At 45.7% G+C, this 15,146-nt stretch overlaps 1 protein-coding gene across 16 annotated transcripts in view; it reads left to right on the top strand.

Moving 5' to 3' along the window:
- LOC140396543 (gephyrin) overlaps positions 1-15,146 on the top strand; it is a 799,798-nt gene that overhangs the window by 757,875 nt on the left and 26,777 nt on the right. For 9 of the 16 annotated variants that reach the window (XM_072485332.1, XM_072485277.1, XM_072485374.1 and 6 more), the window contains 2 exons: positions 11,612-11,676; positions 13,052-13,090. In XM_072485332.1, the coding sequence (XP_072341433.1) occupies positions 11,612-11,676; positions 13,052-13,090 (104 nt within the window). The remainder of the gene's footprint in view (positions 1-11,611; positions 11,677-13,051; positions 13,091-15,146) is intronic. The other 7 variants (XM_072485304.1, XM_072485313.1, XM_072485401.1 and 4 more) reach the window with 1 other exon arrangement.

Below are 15,146 nucleotides of genomic sequence, written 5' to 3'. Positions count from 1 at the left end.
CTCCAATTCTGCAAGCGAAGGAGCCCTCTCCATTAGAGAGGTTGGTGGAGCCACGAGGAATGTCGGGGAAATGCGTTTCGCAAAGTTATGAATTTGTAAATATCTGAATAAGTCTGAACGCGAGAGCCCAAACTTCCGGCAATTCCTCTAGACTGGCCAACCGCCCTTCCAAGAACAGATACCTCACTCTCTCCAGCCCTTTCCCCTTCAACCCCCCGAAAGTGGCATCCTATCTCGCAGGTTCAAACAAATGGTTAGCACAGATGGGAGCCAGCTTCAACGAATGCTGTCGGAATTGTCTTCATATTTTCTAAGTGGGGACAACCACTGGATTTGTAGAATACTTTGTTGGTGAGAACGGGAGCGAGACCATCACTAATTCCCTCAACCAGACCCTCTACATGACTTTGATTCCACCTGCACCCACATGGCTCCCGGATCACAACACCAAACCAACGCCTTCTCTGCATTAGCTGCCCAGTAGTAAAATATCACCAAACCCCCTGAATGTCTATCCCTTTGACGGACAAATCTTTACAGCTTTATCCGCCCATATAAAGGATGTAATCAACTTTTCGACTCCCCCAAAAAAGGATTTAGGGAGGAAAACCAGCAAACACTGGAACAAAAACAAATATCTTGGCAAAATGTTCATCTTAACTGACTGGACTCTGCCTGCTAAAGACGGGGAAGATTAACCCACCTTTGCAGATCGGTCCTGAACCTACCTACATAATTCCACATAAGCCCACATAATTCAGTTTGCCGTGGCGGGCCCAATCCCGGGCTTTTGGACCCCCAGATACCTAAAGCTGTAACCAGCCAAACGAAAAGGTAGCACCCGTAGATTAACTCCCCTCCCCAGATAATTTACTGGAAATGACTCACTTTTTTCCAAGTTTAGTTTGTATCCTGAGAAAGACCCAATGCACCTCAGCAGTGCCATCATATTGCCCTTGGTGGGGACCAGGTCCTTCATATAAAGTAAAAGATCGTCAGCGTACAAGGACACCCTTGCTCCACCCCTCCCCTCACTACCCCTCTCCACTTACCTGAAGCCCTCAAGGCATTGGCCAAAGGCTCTATCACCAAAGCAAACAAAAGGGAGAACATAGGACACCCCTGTCTCCTTCCCCTTTTTCAGTGGAAGTACCCCAAACTCATGGCATTGGTACGGACACTGGCTGATGAAGCCTCGTACATCAATCTGATCCAAGACATAAACTTGGACCAACCTGAACCTCTCCAAGACCGTAAAAAGATACTCCCATTCTACCCTATCAAAGCCTTCTTGTATCTAATGCGACAATTACCTCTGGGTCAGGCCCCTCAGAAGGGGAAAACAGCAAATGTAGCAGTCACCGCACATTAGACGACAATTGACGGCCTTTGACAAAACCCGTCTGATCTTCCCCAACAACCTGAGGAAGACATGGTTCCAACCTCAATGCTAACGCCTTGGCTAGTATCTTAATGTCCACATTAAGTAGTGAAATAGGGGACTTCGGGTGGCGGACATGGAGTGAGTGGTGGCATATTTGGCAGCTCCCGCTCATGGTGTTTTTTTTGTCGCCTTTACGCTGGTTTGTAGCAGGAATTTTGGAGGAAAAAGGTGCAGAAGAGAATGACCCCTAGTTTATGGAGCGGCGGTCTGGAGGTGCCTGGAAAAGAACGAACCAGGTGGCTGTGGCGAGTGAGGAACAGATAACGCACGCGGAGATGGCGGACGGGCAGGGTCTGGCTCTGTCGGCTCAGTAGTCGATGGACCAGTTGGTGAGCTTCTGGAATGAGGAGTTCACTCAACAACCGAACAAAAGTTTGGAGGACATGGCCCGGGCGGTGGTCTCGATCAAGGCGGTGGTGGACTGCGTGGAGACGAGCCTGCATCCCAGGGACAGGCGATCAGAGGTTGGAGGAGCTGGTGGGGGAGCAGGAGGAGCAGTCCACCTCGATGGCAGCAGAGATGGGACTGATGCGAGACCAGCATAATAATAATAATAATAGATTGTTGTCACAAGTAGGCTTCAATGAAGTTACTGTGAAAAGCCCCTAGTCGCCACATTCCGGCGCCTGTTCGGGGAGACCAGTGCGGGAATTGAACCCGCGCTGCTGGCATTGTTCTGCATTACAAGCCAGCTGTTTAGACCACTGTACTAAAGAAGTGACTGCTGGAGAAAGTGGAGGACGTGGAGAATCGTTCTTGTAGGCAGAACATCCGGATTGTGGGATTGCCGGAGGGAGTCGAAGGAACGGATTTGTGTGCATATGTTTGGAAAATGTTGGAGAAGTTACTTGGGGAAGGTGTGTTTGATTGGCCATTGGAGGTGGGTCGGGCCCACAGGGCACTGTTGCGCAAGCTCCAGTGGAGTGAGCCACCGAGGGCGATGGTGGTACAACTGCACCAGTTCCTGGATAAGGAACTTATCATGAAGTGGGCCAGGCAGACAAGGTGATGCACCTGGGAAGGCGTCGAGATTCGGGTGTACCAGGACCTAGGGGCAGAGCTCGTGAAGAGGAGGCCCAGCTTTAATAAGGTCAAGTCGGCCCTGTACAAAAAGGGCATCAAGTTTTGTCTGCTGTACCCGGCTCGCCTATAGACATAGACGTAGACATAGAATTTACAGTGCAGAAGGAGGCCATTCAGCCCATCGAGTCTGCACCGGCTCTTGGAAAGAGCACCCTACCCAAGGTCAACACCTCCACCCTATCCCCATAACCCAGTAACCCCACCCAACACTAAGGGCAATTTTGGACACTAAGGGCAATTTATCATGGCCAATCCACCTAACCTGCACATCTTTGGACTGTGGGAGGAAACCGGAGCACCCGGAGGAAACCCACGCTCACACGGGGAGGATGTGCAGACTCCGCACAGACAGTGACCCAAGCCGGAATCGAACCTGGGACCCTGGAGCTGTGAAGCAATTGTGCTATCCACAATGCTACCGTGCTGCCTATGGATGATCTATGGGGGCCGGGAGCTGTACTTCGGCTCGGCGGAGGAGGCAGCAGATTTCATGAAGGAGAATAGACTGGAGGTCTAGAAGGAGGACCTTGAACTTTGATTGAGGAGAACTGAAGTGCTTGTATTGTACTGTGAAAAACTTTGGGCTTTTGTTGTTTGGGTTTCTTTTGGGGGGTTTTCTGTTTTTCTGTTTGTTTGGGGTTAGGCTGGGTTACAGTTCTTTGTTAAGGGATGAGGGGTGGTCTCTGTGTTCGGACCTTGGGAGGGATTGTTTGTTTGTATTTACTTCTTGATTTTGTTTTGACTGTTTTCACTAAGAGCGGGGGGAGGGGAATTAGTGAGGGTAGGATGCTAGACGCATGGGCGGGGCCTGCCAGGCTAGCTGGGTGGGCTAGTTCACGGAAGCAAAGTGGGGGGTGAGCTGGAGATCGATATGGGGGGGGGGGGGGGGGGGCAATTTACTGTTGACGGGGAGGGGACTTTTAAAGTGGAGGAGGAGGAGGGTTGATGACGGTGGCTGCCCGTGGGCGAGCCAGGGGAGATGCAGGGCATGGACCGCAGACTGGCCTAGGAGAGGTTATGGTTGATCGGCAGGGGAGGGGGACGGGGTGCCCCTGGCCAGGCTGGTCACGTGGAACGTTCGGGGACTGAATGGGCCAGTCAAAAGGGCCCGTGTATTCGCACATTTGAAGCAACTGAAGGCGGACGGGACCATGTTGCAGGAGACACATTTGAAGGTGGGTGATCAGATTAGGTTAAGGAAGGGATGGGTTGGACAGGTGTTCCACGTGGGGCTAGACTTTAAAACGAGTGCGGTGGTGATCTTGGTTAACCAGCGGGTGGCATTTGAGGTGGGCAAAATGGAAGCAGACCCGGTGGGGGGGGGGGTAGATATGTTTCGGTTAGTGGTAAATTGGAGGGAATGGCCGTGGTATTGGTAAATATATATGCCCCAAACTGGGATGTCGTTGAGTTTGTTAGACGGGTACTGGGGAAGATCCCGGACCTGGATTCACATCAACTGATTATGAGGGGAGATTTCAATACGGTCCTAGATCCAAGGTTGGACCGGTCAAGTTCTGGGTTTGGGAAGGTATCCGCTATGGCAAAAGAGCTCCAGGGGTTATGGGAGCGCATTTTGGGGGAGGAGTGGGGGGGGGGTGGGGGGCGGTCCGTGGAGATTTGGGAGGTCGAGGTGTAAGGAGTTTTCGTTCTACTCCCATATGCATAAGGTGTATTCCCGGAAAGACTTTTTTGTTATGGATAAGCTGCTGCTGCCTGGGGTGGTAGATGCTGAATATTCAGCAATAGTCGTGTCAGACCACGCCCCGCATCGGGTAGACTTGCAAGTCAGCAAAGGAAAGGCCCAACGCCCGCAATGGAGGTTGGATGTGGGGCTGATAGTGGAGGAGGAAGCGTATGAGCGGGTGAGGGAGGCCATTCAGGGGCATATAAGGATCAATGACACGGTGAGAGTTCGGCGGGGGTGGTGTGGGAGGCACTGAAGGCGGTTATTAGGGGCGAATTCATCTCAATTCGGACCCATAAGAAGGCTGAGCGGGTGGAGTTGGATAGGTTGGTAGGCGACATTTTACAGGTGGACTGGAGGTACGTGGAGTCTCCGGATGACAGGTTTCTGAAGGAGCGTCAGAGACTGCAGCTGGAATTTGGGCTCCAATCCACAGGTAAGGCGGAGGGACAGCTGAGGGTGACGGGGGCGGTGTATGAATAAGGGGGAAAAGCCAGCAGGATGTTGGTGCACCAGCTGAGGAAACAGGACGCAGCGAGAGAGATTGGGAAAGTGAGGGATGCAGGGAGTAAGATGGTGCTGTATCCGACGGGGGTGAATGATGTGTTTCGGGAGTTTTACAGGAAATTGTATCAATCGGAACCCCCAGCCGGGGAAGAGGGTATGGAGCGATTTCTGGGGGGGCTGGAGTTCCCGAGGATAGATGAGTTGGTGGAAGATTTGGGAGCCCCAATCGGGCTTGGGGAGGTTATAGACGGATTGGGGGCGATGCAATTGGGCAAAGCTCCGGACGAGACGGATACCCAGTTGAGTTCTATAAAAAGTTTTCCGGGCTGTTGAGGCCGCTTCTGGTAAAGGCTTTTAATGAGTCCAAGGAACTGGGAGTGCTCCCCCCAATGTTATCGCAGGCATCGATTTCCCTTATTTTGAAGCAGGATAAGGATCCGGAGAGTTGTGGTTCGTATAGGCCGATCTTCCTGCTAAATGTGGGTGCAAAGTTACTGGCAAAGAATCTTGGCCACACGTATAGAGGATTGTGTCCTGGGGGTAGTAGGGGAGGACCAGACCAGATTTGTTCAGGGACGACACCTGATGTTCAACTTTAGGCGGCTCCTTAATGTAATGATGATGCCTGCGGAGGGGCACGAGGTCGAGGTGGTGGTGGCCATGGATGCAGAAAAGGCTTTTGTTCGGGTGGAGTGGAACTATTTGTGGGATGTCCTGGGAAGGTTTGGGTTTGGGCAGGGTTTTGTAGATTGGGGCCGGTTGTTATATCAGGCACCGTGGCGAATGTGAGGATAAACTCGGTTCGATCAGAATATTTTAGTCTGTGTCGGGGGTGAGACAGGGATGTCCACTCTCTCCACTGCTGTTTGCCCTGGCCATAGAGCCTTTGGCAATGGTGCTGCAGGCATCGAACATTTGGCAGGGTTAGTGAGAAGGGGGGTGGAGAATAGGGGCTCTCTCTATGCGGACGACTTGCTTCTTTATATAACAGACCCGTTGGGGGGGATTGCAGGAATTATGGGGATACTGGAGGAATTTGACCGGTTCTCAGGTTACAAGCTGAATATGGGTAAGAGTGAGGTTGTTGTGATCCAGACAAGGGGACATGATAGGAGACTGAGGGAGATGCCTTTCAAACTGGTGGAAGGGAGTTTTAGGTAACTGGGGATTCAAGTGGCAAGGGACTGGGGTCAGCTTCATGAATTAAATTTGGGCAGGGTGATTGAGCAAATGAAAGGGGACTTCTGTAGGTGGGACGTGCTACCGCTGTCATTGGCGGGGAGGGTGTACAGACTGTGAAAATGACAGTCCTCCCGAGATTACTGCTTGTGTTTCAGTGTCTTCCAATTTTCATCCCTAAGGCATTTTTCAGGAAGATGAATGCAGTGATCTCGGGTTTTGTATGGGCCGGGAAAGTCCCGAGGATGAAGAAGGTCCTTCTTGAGCGGGGGGCCGGGGGGGGGGCCTTGGCCCTTCCAAACTTTATTAATTACTACTGGGCGGCTAATATATCGATGGTTAGGAAGTGGGTAGTGGGGGAGGAGTCGGTGTGGGAGCAGAAGGAGGCGGCATCTTGCAAGGGCACGCGTCTGAAGGCTTTGTTAACGGCACCTCTGCCGTTCTTGCCGGCTCGGTACTCCACAAGCCCAGTGGTATTGACAGCCCTGAGAGTGTGGGGCAATGGAGCCAGCACACGAGGCTGGAGGGGGGAGTTGGTGTAGTCACCGATCTGTGACAATCACCGGTTCGCTCCGGGGGGGCTGATCGGGGGCTTCAGGAGGTGGCAGCGGGCAAGGATTGAGAGATTTGGGGATCTCTTCATTGAGGAGGGTTTCCCGAGCCTGGAGGAGCTAGAGAAAGAGTTTGAGTTGCCAGGGGGGAATGGGTTCCGGTACTTGCAAGTGCTGGATTTTGTTCGAAGGCAGGTCCCGGGCTTCTCTCGTCTCCCACTAAGGGGGCTACAGGATAAGGTGGTGTCAAAAGCAGGGGTTGGGGAGGGGAGGGTCTCCGAAATATATAAGGAACTGATGGAGTGGGAAGGGAGGTGAAGAGGAAGTGGGAGCAAGAGCTGGCAGGGGAGTTGGAAGTCGGGGTAAGGGAAAAGACCCTGAGGAGAGTCAATGCATCCTCGTTGTGTGCCGGGCTTAGCCTGATCCAATTCAAGGTGGTCCATAGGGCTCATATGACTGTGGCCCTGATGAGCTGTTTTTTTGAGGAGGTGGAGGACAGGTGTGGGGGAGGTCCTGTGAATCATGTGCACATGTTCTGGACGTGTCTGAGGCTGAGGGGATTTTGGCAGGGATTTTCGGATGTCATGCCAAAGATGCTGGAAGGGAGGGTGACTCCGAGTCCAGAGGTGCGATATTCAGAGGGTCGGAAGATTCGGGAGCCCAGGGGAGGAGAGAGCAGACTGACTTTGCTGGGATGGAGGGACTCGGAGCCTCCAAAGTTGGGGGTTTGGGTCAGTGACATGGCAGGGTTTCTTAGGCTAGAGAAAGTTAAGCTCGCCTTAAGGGATTCATTATAGGGGGTCACTTGGAGGTGGCAGCCTTTCATCGACTTCTTCAAGGAGAATTGACCGTCAGCAGGTTTTGGGGTGTGGGGGGGAGGCATGGAAGTGACGAATAAGGGCAGGGAATCTAATGTATGGGTAGTTAGGGTCTAGTGCTGGGGGAGTTGGGTATGTTATTGTGGAGTTTTTGTGTGTGTTGGATTTCTTTGTTGTTTAAAATGTTAAAATTATAAATGCCTCAATAAAATATTTTCTGGAGAAAAAAGTAGAGAAATAGGGTAGTACGACCCACATTCTATGGGATCCTTGTCCTTTGTTCTTTTTTAATAGCAGTACAATTGATGCTTGCATCAGTGTCTCAGGCAGGGAACACCGTTACCGAGTCCTCAAACATTCCCAACTAATAACAGCACCAGCTGTCCCGTAAACATCTTGGAAAACTCCACCGGGAACCCTCTGGCTCTGGGGCCTTACCTGTCTGCACCTGCCCTTTGCTGTCAAGACCTCTTTTGTGCCCATCGGCTCCTCCAAGCCTTCACGCCCAGCCTGCCACTCGAGACTCTGATCTGGATAATCTCTCGGGAGGCTCCCTGCCGCCTCAACTGGCAAGCCAAAAGATGACTGGCCTTCTTCCATACTCGTACGTAACCCAGCCCCCCTCCACAGCATCTCAACCAGTACACCGCCTTATCTGGATAACAGGTCAAACTGCATCTGCAGCTCCTTCACGCTGCCTTTCTCTCGGCGGAGCGTGCGGGCTCAAACTCGCCCTCAGTGATTCAATTCATCCAGATTCCCTGAATTGTTCCCCATAGCCCCTTCAAGTCATTTGTCTGTTCACCTTTATAAGTTAGTGTGGAATCTGCTTCCACCACTCTTTCAGGCAATACGTTCTAGGTCACAACAACTCACAGTGTAAAAAGAAATCTCCTTAGTTCCCTCAACCCACCCCCACACACACATGTTGATTATTTTGCCAATTGTCTTAATTCTTTGCCCTCTTACCAGGAAAAACAATTTCTTCCTATTCACTCTAACTGTTTATGACACCTGCTGTCAGCATCAAGGGCTCCTCTAATAAAGAATTGAATTGGTCAGATGCAGACGGAAGCTCCCTCCAATCTATCTTTGTCAATTTTAATTTCCAAATTGCCATTTTGCAAGCTGTTTGCTCCAGACACGAGTCAACCAGGAATTGGATTGAGATTGAGATTGCAAAATTAATTTCACGAAAGGCATTTACACCCACCAAAGAGAGGAATCATTAATCCCATTAACCTAAAGTCAATTCAACTTCTGATCTCATAAATGACAGATTAGCTTTTCTGTCCCAGAGAGATGATTAACAAATAAAAATAATTCGTTATATGAAGAGGTACTTGACTTTTTCCTGAGAGTTTACAGCTCACCACGTATCTTTGCTTACAAAACTACATTATGCGAAAATCTAAAAGTCAATAGAAGTTAGGGGTGGTCACGATATAAGTTGATCCTCAATAAAGCTGCAATTCTGGTTTCATTTTATTGAGCAGGTGTTATCACAGTATCTTGTAAAATGTACAATTTTATGTCATTATTGATTGAAATACAGTTAAGTACCCCATTCAGGTACCAGTTTGTTGCAAAGCACAGCACAATTCTGGAGTCATTGTTGAGATGAGAAGGCCTGAGTCAGCTTTGGAAGGCTATTTGAATCAGTGAACGGATGAGAGACGCTGGAAGAAAGTATCTGAGACTCAGGCCTGGAGCAGACAAAGGATCAATCTGAAGTGGCAGAAAGCACTTGATTTAAATTGATTCATTTAAAATGGATGAGAATGGGGTCCTTCTGCTTTTGAGCCCTCAGTAAGGACTTTTGCCCATAGGGTCCTTTGGTGAATGCCCACTGTTGGCCTGCTAAGTCCCTGGGTGACACAAGATGCGCATGCCTTACTGAAAAGAGGCATCGGCTGGGGTCTCACCAATCCGAGACCCTCATCGCCTGCACAAGATTCCACCCAATGTTTCAGGTCAATTGGCCTTCCTCAGAATGTTTCCAGCATTTTATGTTTTTATTTCACATTTTCAGCATCCACAGTATTTTGCTTTTGTAACTGAACAGTTATTCTGTTTATGGTGGTAGTTGAGGGATAAGTATTGAGCAAAACAGTCGGCAAACTGAAGTAAAAAATGAAAATACTGGAGATATTCTGCAGGTCAGGTAGCATATGTAGAGAGAGATCGAGTTATTGCTTTGATGATCTTGAATCAGAACTGCAAAAAGTTAGCGAAATAACAGGTTTTAAGCGTGTAAGCGTTGTGCGTTGTGGAGAAGAATAAAATGGAAGGTATGTAATAGGGTGGAAGACAGGAGAAATTAAACAACGAGAGAAAATGGTACAAGTAATATAGTAATGCAACAGGAAAACTCCTCTGCATTAATGCCAAGCGATCCTTTATATACAACTGAGTAGGCTGACTGGACCATGGTTAAATGCTCTAATAAAAAACAGTGCCATTCCCTCTGTACTGTACTAAAGCCCCATTCTAGATTCTGTGCTCAAGTTCTGGGGTGAGGCTTTGACCCATAGCCCTCTGGCTCCAAAGCGAAAGTGTCACCAATGAATTGAAGCTGACTTTATTTTGCTATTTGCACCATATGTAGCATCTAAGGCGTTAGGTTGTCACATACATTAACTCAAAACCAGAACACTTAATTATGTTGGAAACCCTTACCACAAACCGCAGGTAATGTTGGCATAATTACAGTGGATTTTGCTTTTGTTATGATCTCATTAACACGCAAAGTCCCTTTTAAGCACACATGATGACTGTGGTAAGGAACACTTCTCTCTGAACCCAAGTGAGTGTGGATTTCTCCCCAACTCCACCCAGATGATTCTTTTGCCTTGAGCCACTTTGCCTCACTGAACTCTTGCTTTCAAAATTTGGACTTTCAAATTGTCTTTTAAATTATGCTTTCGCTCCACTGCTTCCATCAAGGTTTCACTTTCAGGTTTTATACCTCTCCCTTCAGGTTTTCTTTGTCTTAAAGGCTTTACACAAACTCCAAAGTCCAGCCACCAATTTCCACAATTATTTCAAATAATATCTCCCGAACTAGTAATTACTCACAAACCTTAGCACTACTGCAGCTATCTTACTTGCCTCTCATAATCTAATGCTTTTTCAACTCTGTGACTTTACTGAACAGTAATCTGTTCTGGTTCCCAGTTTCATCCGTTAATTCCAGATTTCTTGGAAACTTCTTCATTTGTCTAATTTCCTTAACTAGCTAGACTTTAGATTTCTGGCACCTATTTTACTTAACCATTAGTCCATAGTATGGATTTGCTTGAGAGAGATGGCCTTCTAAAACCAACTCCTTCAAGCAGCAGAGGTGTGAGAGCTGCCATATCTCTCACTATCTATCTCCAACTGCAATCAAATTAGCTAAACTAAAACTTAAAAGCTTCTCTACCTTATAAGGCCCCAATTGCCAAACAACACTGCAGCCCCCTCTAAGCACGATAGAATCACAGTTGGAATTGAAATCAATCCCCACACGTGGCAACTCGGCATGCATTGGACTGATTCAATCAAATGCAAACAAATTATTTTACCTTCAACACAACTCTTTTATTCAGTACCCCATAGAATGAATTTATATTTCCAACTAAGGTAGTTGCCCGGAAGTATAACTTTTAGTTTTAGGAAGTAAAAACTGTTTTTACTGTCGAAAATGGTGACATGTGGTTGAGAATCTGATTAAAAACAACTCTGATATAAATGCAACTCAAACAAGTTAAGGTTTATTATACTTAAAAGGTGCCCTGTGTTTGCAAGATCAGGGTTGATAGTGAAAAACGTGAAAAATGAATGATCCATCTCTAAGATTGTAATGGTTGCATGGAGTCTGGAGAAATGGCAATTACATCCATTAGAAATATAAATTAATTCTATGGGGTAGAGAATGAAAGAGGTGTGTTGAAGGTAAAATAATTTGTTTGCATTTCTGATTGAATCATCCTAATGCATACCACGTTGCCATGCAGGAAGTCTTTTTAAACTATAGTGTTGTTAGTAGTGCTTGCTTTTTAAAATTATTTTAGTTTATGTAATAAAGTTTGCTTTTGATTAAAAACGTGAAATCTTGAGGCATAGTTCTGTCAGTTCATTACAGGGTGTTCAGATCTCTTATTTAAACGTCAACGGTTCCTAGCAGGGTCATAACATTATGCATGTAGAAAGGATTAAGATACAGATCAACCATAAGTTAATTTAATGACAAAACCGACCTTTGGTGGAATTGCATTTTACTTCAAACACATGAAATTTAAAAGTAATGAAAATATTTTAGTCAAAGCAAGATATTAAACATCCATCCTTCCCTCCACAGCCTCCCAACAACCTTTGCAACTTTGGACATCGATGGCATCAGAAAAATTATCTTTGCGCTGCCAGGTAACAGACCTGCTAATCTCTTGGCAGAATATTGTGTAATTTAGAATTGTGACCAGTTTAAAATTGCTGTTAGCTGTTCTGTCCAAGGTAAGACATGTTAATATGGTACACTATAAATTTATGGACAGTTTTGTGTAATATTTGCAACCATGTGGGTGTTCCAATTCCGCATATCACTTTTGGACGGTTAATTTATTTCAACGGATATTACTCTTTGTATAGATTATCTATTAAATAAGCTTCAGTTCAATTGGAAGTATGACTTTTTTTTCTGTACGACAGCTTTAGAAGTCCAGACCCTGTTAATCTGTGTAATCAGTCCTACTTGGTGAAATGAATTGTAATCTTATTTAAAGGCTGTGGTTTCATTTCTATTTGTATATGGTATAGGACGATCTGAGGTGTTAGCTTGAAATTCTGTTGGTTGGTTAATGATTGCGTGCTTGAGATACCTACATTATGCTGGTGTTTTGGATCTGTACCAGCTAATGGGGCCTGTAGTGAAATGGCACGCCCTTCCCCCGAAAAGATCTCATTTCTATTTAGCAATATAGTACATGGATAACATAATACAAACTCATTGTATCCATCCTTGATGATCCACCAGTTTTTATTTCACCGGTTAATAAATGTTCAGCTGAATTCATATCACGATGGCATGATTTGTGCCGTAAAAACATAATTGTGTCATGTCATTGCAATGACTCACCATTCTTATTTTATGCAGTGTTCATCATCAAACTAACTTGACAGTTTTGCTTTTGATTTCCACTTCATCTTTTAAGTACAGCACCTTCTGTGACATGCTCTAAAGTCTAGCAAAATCTGCTTAGTTTCTGGTTTGCCTTCCTCACTTGGAAATGAAATCAGTCTTAACCCAGTTGCTGTTTCAGACTTTGTCAACCACATGTCAAGCATATTTATACATGCGCAATGGAGATGTAGCGCCGAGCATTTTGCATTGATTCAGGTTTTTCTAGAAAATAGGCAACTAAATTGTACGGAAAACAAATGGGTTCAAACAAATTTTAAATCAAAATTTTATTTGCTGCATAATGATGCGATAAGTAAAAAATAGTAATACTTTGGCACTGGAATCATTGGGCAAAAGGATCACGACGTTTTAATATACTCTTGTGTATGGGATGATGTATAGCTGGCATTGAATTACAAGGCTGCAATTCAGTTGAGCAGAACTGATGCCATGAGTCGCAAAACGTGAGCTGGAGTGGTTGAAGAGCATCAGCAGAGCCCCTGATTTTGAATTGAAGCCTTAAAAGTCACCGCAAGCTATTTGTTGATTGATTGTAATATATATTGAATAGTTTATTTGAAAATAACATTCGTTTTTAACTTTTTTTTACCGTTATTGCAGCGGGCGCGGTAGAGGCTGATGGTGACGTAGGATCTGAAGGTATATGGCATCGCATGATGGATATTACAGTATCACAAACTTTTTTTTTGTGGCAATGAATTACCACTAAATAAACTATTCAGTATATATTATAGCCAGTACTTCATGTGCTTATACCAATAAGCAGATAAATTGTAGAGTTTTGTATTCAAAGATCTCTTTCTTAGCCCAGCTTTCCCAGTTATTCCTCTTTTAAACATCTCCCTGAGACCCAGGTTGCCTGATGCTGGGCAACATAAACCTCTGCCAATTTCGCTTTGAGCGAGTCAGTCAGCGCAAAAGAATTGACATCTGCTTTAAATTTCTAACCCTCCCTTGGCAGTGAAACCCGGGAGTGTCCGGAGGAAACCCACACAGACATGGGGAGAATGTGCAAACTCCACACAGACTGTCACCTGAGGTCAGAATTGAACCCTGGCACTGTGAGGCAGCAGTACTAACCATTCTGCCATTGTGCACCTGGGCCTGTAAATTCAACAGGTGCACAGAATCTGAGCTGCAAGCCTGACTCCAGCCATTCTGCGGTATAGGGTATCAATACGTGAATGCACAGTGCCACTGGGGCAGTCACGAGTTGCAGCATGATAAGTGAAAATATTTCCAGGGATTGTCCACTCGCACTTATATTTCAGATTTTTCAAATCTGTAGCAAGAACCCACTGTAATTATTTCCTACAGTAGTCTTCCTCCTTAACTAATATAGTGTGGAAAAGATATCATAGCTGTACTGCTGTGCAGTATGGGAATATTTTTCAAATATCAGGAATTCCAGGAATAGAATTTTATTTGGTTGCTGTTATTTGCTAAAACATTTTCAACAGACATTTATGACTGACAAGCTAATTAATTTGGTCCTTCCATATCCCTTGCCAGTCCGTCTGTATATCATGGCATGAGTAAGCAAAAGAAAAGACGGAAGTAGTTTGATGGTTGTTGCCAGATGTTGAATTGCTCATCTCGATCAGTCTCGGGCAAGATGCTCAAAGTGGAGTCCAGACATTTCTTCAGAGGAAAAGAAGGAAAATTGTTTGGGCAAGTCACCCTTTGACTCTTCCCAAACAAAGCAGAGCAGTCAAAAATAGCAGTGAGGAAGGCCACAAAATTGGTATTTGTGGTATCGGAGGTCAAAAAGAGGCTATTGAAATAAGTAAATATGGCAAATTGTACCTTTCTACTTTTAAAAAGTTGGGATGCAGCTGAGATTTTTTTTTCCTGACTGAAAATTGGAACGAGTGTCAACTGTAACTTGAAATGTGCACGTGTAAACATTCACTATCAACCAGACCCCATCGACAAATATTATGGTGCATTGGAATTACAGGGCAACTTCTGAGTTTCAAACACTGGTCCCTGTTGTCAGATTTGGCCAGGATGTTATTTAGTTTCTCCCATCTTTTCTAACATTTAATGTTACTAACTACAAAATACAAGGAGCCTACAATGATAATTGAGCTGGGTGCCCATCATTGAGTTTGTATTTTATTAGTCTGTGGAAATAAGCTGTCATTCAGCGTTTGCAAGAAATAAAAATGTATACTGGGAAAGTGCTGTGACTCTGGAAGGTGGCCTGATAAAAAAAATGGGCCTAATTTCTAAATGACTGAAACCCCCGTAGGACAAGACATTTTATTACAACATTTTGATTGGTGGAAGTGCCAAACTTTGAGTTGATATGTGCGAATGGAAAGTAATTGACATTTTGCAAATCTTTCAAGCAAGCCTGATGAACCCAGAATATAGCCTCTTTCACACAGCAATTGTTTCTTCCGTATTTTGGGGTTGATATGGCAACTTGTCTCGAGGACACCATACTGATAGAAAAATCTTGGTAAAAGCATAATAACTCGGTGAAGTATCTGTAAGTACTGCCTATACTATATGTTCGAAAATTTCCCCAGTATGAGTATTTTACAGGCCTTTTATCTGTCCAATGATGAAGTATTGGGCTGGATTCTTGCTGAATAAATAACGGTGTGCAAACAATATAGTTATTATTTGCTAAATCAGCCAGCAAGTTCAGATGATTAAGAGTCTCCAGAACCCGCTGGTCAATTAA

Source organism: Scyliorhinus torazame, chromosome 2, assembly GCF_047496885.1.
Source record: "Scyliorhinus torazame isolate Kashiwa2021f chromosome 2, sScyTor2.1, whole genome shotgun sequence".
Classification (NCBI taxonomy): domain Eukaryota; kingdom Metazoa; phylum Chordata; class Chondrichthyes; order Carcharhiniformes; family Scyliorhinidae; genus Scyliorhinus; species Scyliorhinus torazame.
The sequence above is the reverse complement of the archived record's forward strand: the minus strand, read 5'-3'. Positions and strand labels throughout refer to the sequence as shown.